Source organism: Trachurus japonicus, unplaced genomic scaffold (genome assembly GCF_045865225.1).
Source record: "Trachurus japonicus isolate A0001 unplaced genomic scaffold, Traja_1.0 AP030662.1".
Lineage (NCBI taxonomy): Eukaryota > Metazoa > Chordata > Actinopteri > Carangiformes > Carangidae > Trachurus > Trachurus japonicus.
This window is the reverse complement of record NW_028220795.1, coordinates 1-7,955: the sequence shown is the minus strand read 5'-3', so window position 1 is coordinate 7,955 and position 7,955 is coordinate 1. Positions and strand designations below refer to the sequence as shown.

Sequence of the window (7,955 nt, the reverse complement as noted above, 5' to 3'; positions counted from 1 at the left end):
TGTTAATGGGCCCATTTTCGATAAATATATTGTTTTGTCTCTATCGTTATTTTGTTATTATTAGTGGTGGCGGAAATGCTGGGCGAGCCGACCAGTGTTTCTTTACTTTCGGTTTCGTGGCGAGTCATGAGAATAACGCCGCCGAATCGCCGTTTATGGTCGGAACTACGACGGTATGTGATCGTCTTCGAACCTCTGACTTTAATTCTTGATGAATGAAAACATGCGCCAGTCAAAGAATTTCACGGTGCGCGCGGAGGCTCATAAATGTAGTGTGAAAACGCTTCGCTTTTCCAAAACTCCTCGTTGTCCCTTTAAAGCTACGGTTGATCAGTCCACGAAAGTTAAAGCAGAAGTAAGCGGAATGTTTGTGTTAATATAAGTCTTAAATAGTTCTATCTTCCGACAGCAATCACTTATATAGAGTGTTTGGTCTGAAACACGGGTCTGTCAGTCACTCTGCTCTGCTGTAAGCCGAGGAGAAAACTTTCCTTGTATCCTACAACTTTTATCCAATGAGGAGAGAGAACGGCATAAAGGGGCCTCTGTGTGTGCAGCCAAGGGATGCGCGTGAATGTGGTGACGTAGGGACGAGGGCGGGGACTGCTAACTCCATCGGCTGACAAGAAGTTAGCCAAAACCACCGGATCGCTTACTTCTGCTTTAAAGTAAAGTCTGTGTCTTGGTCAAACCCCAGGGACCCCTGCCCCTTCTACCTGACTGGTGGAACAGCACTAGCAGCGGTTGATCTTTGCAAATACGATTACAGGCTGTAGGTGGAGCCAGAGGAGTTGGATTTTGTCCTAAATTACCCATTTCATGTCCTGCTATCAGATTATAGTGACAATTGTTACCAACTGAAGTTTTAACATAAATCAATACAGAGCACAACGCAACAATACAAACAAAACAAAACAACTTTGTTCTGCCCGAGAAATGTTGCCAAAGTACAAACATTGTTTTATCACTCCAAGGTCAGACTACTGCAATGCACTTCTTACTGCTCTTCCAAGAAAAGTTGAAAAAGGAAGTGAAACTCATACAGAGCTCTGCAGCTCCAAGACCAAGATAACAATCACAAGTAATAATAGGAAAAACCATAAGATACAAATTCAGAAAACAACAAATGCACTGCAAAAACTGAAAAACTGAACAGAAAGTGTTTCTGGGGACACTAATGCTAAAGACTAATGCTAAGCTAACCATTTGCAACCATATCTGAATAATCTGATATTGACGTTATAATAAACCAAACAAACTCACTGATAACTGTCTTCACATGTCAAGAAGCACTGAATTAAAGTGTCAGATCTGCACTTCTCTGTGTGCCCAGAAACACTCATGTTGTGGTGCGAGTTTTTGCAGTGCACGTGATAAACTGATGGAGTTGTTTTTCTGAATTCTGAATCAGTGAGTGGAGCGCTCAGCAGCTGTGCTGTTGTAGTATTCTCTCTTTACATTGTGTCAGAGGAATAGTCTGTTGTTGTTACTGTGTTTACTCTAATCAGTGTGAACAGTGTCTGCAGCCTTTACATCTGCTGCTGGTGTTTTCAATGGAAAGAGGAGGAGGAGTCTGAAACCAATGAATGAGCTGTGTGTTGATTGATTAATAATGTCACCAATCCTGTTTCACATTCTAGCATCTGTTTGTTTAAAGTGACTTCTTTTTAATCCTCTCACCTCAGAAAAATGGAGCCTACTCCTTTAAGGGAATCCCATACGCCGCCGCGCCCGTTGGAAAGCTGCGTTGGGCTCCTCCAGCTGAACCGGCGTGCAGGAGCGGGGTGACGGACGCCGGACGCTTCCGCAGCATGTGTCCTCAGGTGCGTCCCATGTCGAGCGCGGGGAAGGTGATGGGCCAGGAGGACTGCCTCTTCGTCAACGTGTGGACGCCCACACTGCGGCCTGACGCCAAGCTGCCCGTCATGGTGTGGATCCACGGTGGATACCTGAACATACTGAGTGGAGGAGAGCCCGGCTACTCGCCCACAGAGAAGCTCGCCGCAGACACGGGAGTTGTTTATGTGAGCTTCAACTACAGACTCAACGCCTTCGGCTTCATGGCGCTGGAGATGCTGAGAGAAGGTTCACCGAGGAACACCTCAGGTCAGTCAGTGACGCGCACACACACACACACACACACACACATACATACAATATAATCAGTGCTTAGTGTAACATCTGAGCTGAGCAGCAGTGGATGGTGAAGCTGATAGAGGAGGGATGGGAAACAACAGCTGATGTAAATGTCCTGAATCTTCTGTCAATCAGGTGAAATTCCTTCCCATCTTCTTATAACTGAAGAAGACGAAGGCAGGAGCAGCCTGTGAGGGACTGCACTGAGATAAGGTGGCACAGTGCTGATCAGAGCTTATTTCTGGGAAGGTTGAGCAAACAGAACAAACTGCATGCGTTCACTTCAGTAAGATGTTGAATCTTAGTAATTAAATGCAAAACTCAGACTGGTCTGTCATGTTGGTGCAGCCTTCATGTTGTTCATAGATTAATCTGATGTTTGTCAGACTGTTTCACAAGAATTATGAGCCAAAAACATCCATCACCAGTTGTATTTTCTTAAAGAGGAACTATACAAGATCTTCACCTTAACTATGCTACATTTTTACCTTGATTAAACAGCGTAAGTAGCTTTGTAGGCTGAACAGCAGAAAAGTGACTGGACTTGCATATTTCCCCTTTAAATTCTTTGTGGTTAGAGGCAAATTGAGGTTGCTCATGAGAAAACACTACTTCAGATTCATGATTGCATTCTTAAGCCACAGACCTCTGAGCACCTGTGCTCTTAGATTTATGAATGCCAGTCTCCTTGTGTTTGTCCCAGTTCAAAGTCATCATGTTTATTTAAGGTATATTGATTTATTTCCTACGTCAATCACACACTGATGCAATAAAACAACCAACCAGTGTCTGATGGTTGCACAGTGACGGAAATCCTTCATCGATAAAAATCCTCTCAACCGTCCTTCATTCCTCTGACAGTTTCTGTATCTGTGATGATGATCTACACAGAAACATGATGGCACAGTCATCGGTTGCACTCGTGCTGCTTTGGTTTTGTAACATACCACAACTTGATAGTTAGCATGCACCACAGCTGCACCTTCCTGAATGAGTTATTACTATTCAGAGGGACAACTTAGTAACAGTGGTTTCATGATGTGTGGCTGCATTTTGAATTTAAAGGCGATTAAGTGAAAGAAAACACTGTGTAGAGCTGGATTAAAGTTCATTCATATTGTAAACAGTAATGTTTTCAATTACTCACCAAGTTAGAAAAACAATACTGCATTAGTTCTCTGAGAATCTTATTCATATATGTATGTGTCATATACTGTGTGTATATATATATATATATATATATATATATATATATATATAGTTACTGTAATCTATATCTCTGACTGAATCAAATTCAGATTGTTCAGGAATGAGATTGAATGTGGAAATCTGTGGCAATACCCCGGCCCTAACTGAAAAACTAGCAGATACATTACATTGCATTCCTGTTTGTGAAAAAAGTACATTCAGGTGAACTGCTCAGTAAACTACAGCAGTGAGTGTGTACAGTGCATCCTGGAGCTGCTCCACAGCTTGTGGCCCATTTTCAGCCCTGCAGTTTGGTGCCACCGGAGGTCAAAGGGTAGCGTTTTTATTGGACTAAATTAGCTGAGTCTGAACAAACTCCTTTTTACTCGCTCGGTTAAAAACACAAATGAGGAGCAGGAGTTGGAGAGGAGGTGATGCAGCTTTCTATTCACAGTCTGAGTGAGGTTACCTTCTCCATTAAGAGGTGAATATGTAACGAATGTGACCTGGATAAATGTAGTTGAATCCTGAGGCCTCTCCCTCATGCCATCACGCTCATGTTTTGCAAGTCGCCTGCTGTGGGACACAGATCTCTGTGCTGCGAGTCAAGCTGGGTAATTTATGTTACGTAAACTGCAAAAAAAAAAAAAAAAAAAGGAAAAAGATCTCCTGTGACCTTAGGGGTGCAACGGTACAGGTAGCCCACGGTACGATACGTACCTCGGTTTTTGGCCACGGTTCTCGGTACGGTTTCGGTATGTGTTTTGTGCAGAGAACTTTTTTTTTCTCCCAAAATAATGTTTATAATTTATAATATTTCTAATATAGCTCTCCTCTCTATCTCTCTCACTCACACACACACACACACACACACACACTTGAACTGTCTGTGAACAGCCCCTAGCTCCTCCCTCTGCACACTCCTTTAGTCTTTCAGTATGGTGAACACTCTGAAGCCACTTTCAAACAGAGATCGCGCTATATTGCCGTCATGGAAGACGTCACTATGCTGGCAGCCACAATCTCTCACTGGGAAAGAAGGAGTTAGTCTAATGTGTTTTTTTAAACAGCCTTTCACCACCTCTCATCCCTGTCAGTCAACTCCTGCTCGACCTCGGTCTCTCTATCGCGCGCGGGCACGCGGACACGCGACCACACACGTGCGGTGTGCATGGACAGAGTCCTGCTGGAACTCTAATAAAAGCTACATGTGCTAAATCGCGCTAATAACTAATTAATTTCCCCCGCTATTGCGATCAGCGACCGCTCATGCCGCCGCCTGTTTGTTTTCTTTTTTTCTTTTTTTCCCCCCTCTTCTGTGTGTGAGCTGCTGCACTTTCAGTTGCAGGGGGGGAGTCACTGTGAGTGTGTGGAGGCTCAACAGTGATTGGACATCGACTCGCGGGGGCGGGCTTTCGCCTTAAACGGCCAGGCACACACATACACGGCACAGCTGCCTGTAAAGCAGTAAGAGCTGATGGATGCTGAATCTGAAATACCGCGGTCCAAGAGCGTATTGCACCGTGCAGGCCGTACCGAACGGTTCGGTATTTTACCGAGAACCGTTGCATCCCTAGTGACCTTGATGTGATGTGACCTGTTAAACAAGGGAGAGAGAGAGAGAGAGAGAGAGAGAGAGCCTCACATGAAATGATTGGCGGGATGGCAGGGGCGCACAAGTCCCTTTTCATTTTTCAGGAGTCACTTCTTCCTCCAGCTCTCACGTTTCTAATTTTGAATCCTCCTAATTCCATGCCCCATTTCCTCACCCCCTCCCCATCTCCTCCACCTGAAAAGAGTTAAATTTAGTTCAAGCTGCCTGAACGCCACAACCGCCCGCTTATTGTTTCTCATGGAGAAAGTGGGACGCTGGAAACAAGGCCACATCAAAGCAGGTTCTCGTTGCTAATTGATCCCCCTCCATCCCCTCTGCTGCTCCTACTCCTGCTCCCTCTCCTCTGCAGGGAACTATGGCTTCCTGGACCAGATCGCAGCTCTGAAGTGGGTCCAGAAGAATATCCACCTGTTTGGAGGAGATCCAGGGCAGGTCACCATCTTCGGCCAGAGTTCAGGTACAGGCACTGCTCTAACACAACACCTACAAAAACAAAAACAACAAACCTTTAGGAGTGTCTCTCAACACTGTGAACAGAACCAGTCACAGCAGAAACTGGCAGAGTGAGATTCCACCGAGTTCCGATGTGTTCACAGAGACACTTGTTTGACAAGATTAGTTTGTTCAATAAGTTCATATACGGGCAAGACATAGAAATAAAAGAGTCAAAGATACAGGTACAGAAGATTAAATATTGTTTAGATCAACAAGGACAATGTCAAAGGTCAAAGATAAAATAAATTTAAGTATGATGAATATACAACTGCAGTAGAGAAATCTCACAGTTTAAATTCATTCAGAAACTGTGTCTCCACAGCAAAAAGGTGGAGCTAGTAACAACAGGTCATTGTCGGCCAATCACAAAAGAGGAGACTTTAAGCCTCTCTTCCGATTGGTTGGTTAGGGTTGGGTTGTGAGTGAACCAATAAAATGGAGCAGATTTCAGGTAAAACACTCAGAAAAACCAAATCCTGCATGTGTTGGGTGGTGGGTCCAGGTGGGCAAGCTAGCCCCCCAGCGGGGGCACGGCGCAGAGCCGCATTTGGAGGAGCCTTTGAATTAAATTGAATTGAGACAGGCCTAGACGCTGTGACGTAATCGGCCTTCAAATGCAGCCTCCGAAGGCTGCAGCCGCTGAATTGGCACACAGCTTGTGACTGCTTTTTGTGACATCACAAAGTCACCGAAGTCCTGACAGCTGGTCTTAAAGCTCAGTTTCTGAATACAAACTGTGTGCATTTCTGAGGCTCTGATACTTTCACAGTAATGTACAGTAGGTACTACTTCGTTGTGGCCGAGTTCACGCGTGATTCTCGCGTGATTCTCGCGTGAGTCACGCGCCTTTTTAGTGGAGGATCAGTTGTGTTTTCATGAGAAGTGGCGATGTGCCCAAACAACCGCCAGGTGGCATCTGTGAGCAGGAGGACGACAACACGCAGCAGCAGGGAGCAGTGACCATGAACGGGGAATGGACAGACAAACAATAATAATACAGTAGTAGTTTTTCAATGAGAAAAATGTAACGACGGCAGCTAAACGTCTCACTAAAGTTTTTTGATCCTCTCGTCAGCTCCACACACACCCGTCTGCACCGTGATTACGAACCACAGCCTGGTTTTCCACACAGCAGTTAATCAACTCAGAGGGTGCTGCTGCCGGTGTGTGAACAGGCAATAGCCTGTCACTTTCGGGCTGGACGATAAAACATAATGATATCCTGAAATAACTTTCTCTCGATAGAAATAGGCTACAAGACGCAGCGGATAGAAAGTCGATAGGTTTCATTCATCCATGTTTTGACAGACAACACAAACAGCCAGTGATAATGAGACAGGTGACAGCCTCAGCCAGCCATGTGACGCACACAGCACAACAAGACACAGCGCGTCGACATGTGCTGTTCGGGCTGCTGCAGCCGTGCACATCAAAGGGACACCGCCGGAAATAAAAGAAATATGTGGTTTTAAAATGTTTCTTATGGTTTGTTTGGAACATTGAACACTAGAACGGCCAAGACGGTCTGACCGTTTGGGTTTTTCAACCAAGGCCTGATCTATAGTCACTACACTACATGTCCACTACACATGGACATCTACCTTTATACTGCATAAAGTTTTCCAATAGATATGCACTGTAGCTTTAGACTGCATGGATTTTTTAACTTGTGAGTGCTGGTTAGTATCAGACTTGGTTATCCAGCATCACTCACACCAAAAATATCGTAAGAAATTAAAAGTAAATTTAATGTAACAACAATAAGTTTTATTGATTGAGTAATGACAATTAATTATTTTTATGATTAATTTTGATTGCTAAAAGTGTTTTTTCGAGTCAAAATTCAAAACTTTGAATGGCCACAGGTTCTCGGATAATGTGTTGCTTTGGTTCCATATCAAACAATAACGCCGGGATTCCACTGGATGCGGAACGATTCCGAAACGGGTCCGCTACGGAACGGCTGCGTACTCCGACTCCGTCAACTCACACCGGTTCCGTCCGTGATGTTGATTGTTGCGGCTCCGCCGCACAGCGGTAACACGTGATCTCGCGATAAAGCGGGTTGTAGTTTCCATAAAGTGAACCACAAAATCAAAAACAATTAATTTAATCCAGAGGAGTAGTAGAGAAACAACTTGGTGCTGACCTGACTTGATTTTACAATCACTATCTCCTTGTCCATGGTGTAAACGGGGTGAAATGATGTCTGAAAACCTCCAAGCTGCTGACTTCAGGCCGGTCGCTGCCCAATACAACGTTTTCAAGGTGTAAAGCAGGAAATATGCTCCGCTGTAAACATGGTGTATTTTATTTTGAAAATTAACCGGGTGTTTTATTTTGTATTTTGCCCGCGATTTCCTGTCATACACGACCTGCTCTGTGCTGATTGATGCGCCGTGCTCCGGCGTCCGGCAAAAATAGAAGCTCTGCGTATCTTTTGCGAGGGCTGCCGGATGCCGGTGCCGTTCCGGACCCACGACGCAGCGGACCCGGAGTCGGTGGATGCTGCCACGGTGAT

At 44.8% G+C, this 7,955-nt stretch overlaps 1 protein-coding gene across 1 annotated transcript; it reads left to right on the top strand.

The window, feature by feature from the left end:
• Positions 1-1,685: 1,685 nt before the first annotated feature.
• On the top strand, positions 1,686-5,396 carry LOC146960141 (uncharacterized; the record flags this gene model as incomplete). The annotated part of the gene is made up of 2 exons (XM_085772595.1): positions 1,686-2,106; positions 5,289-5,396. Coding segments are annotated over 2 exons (529 nt in total), but the record flags the coding sequence as incomplete, so codon positions are not given.
• Positions 5,397-7,955: the final 2,559 nt, after the last annotated feature.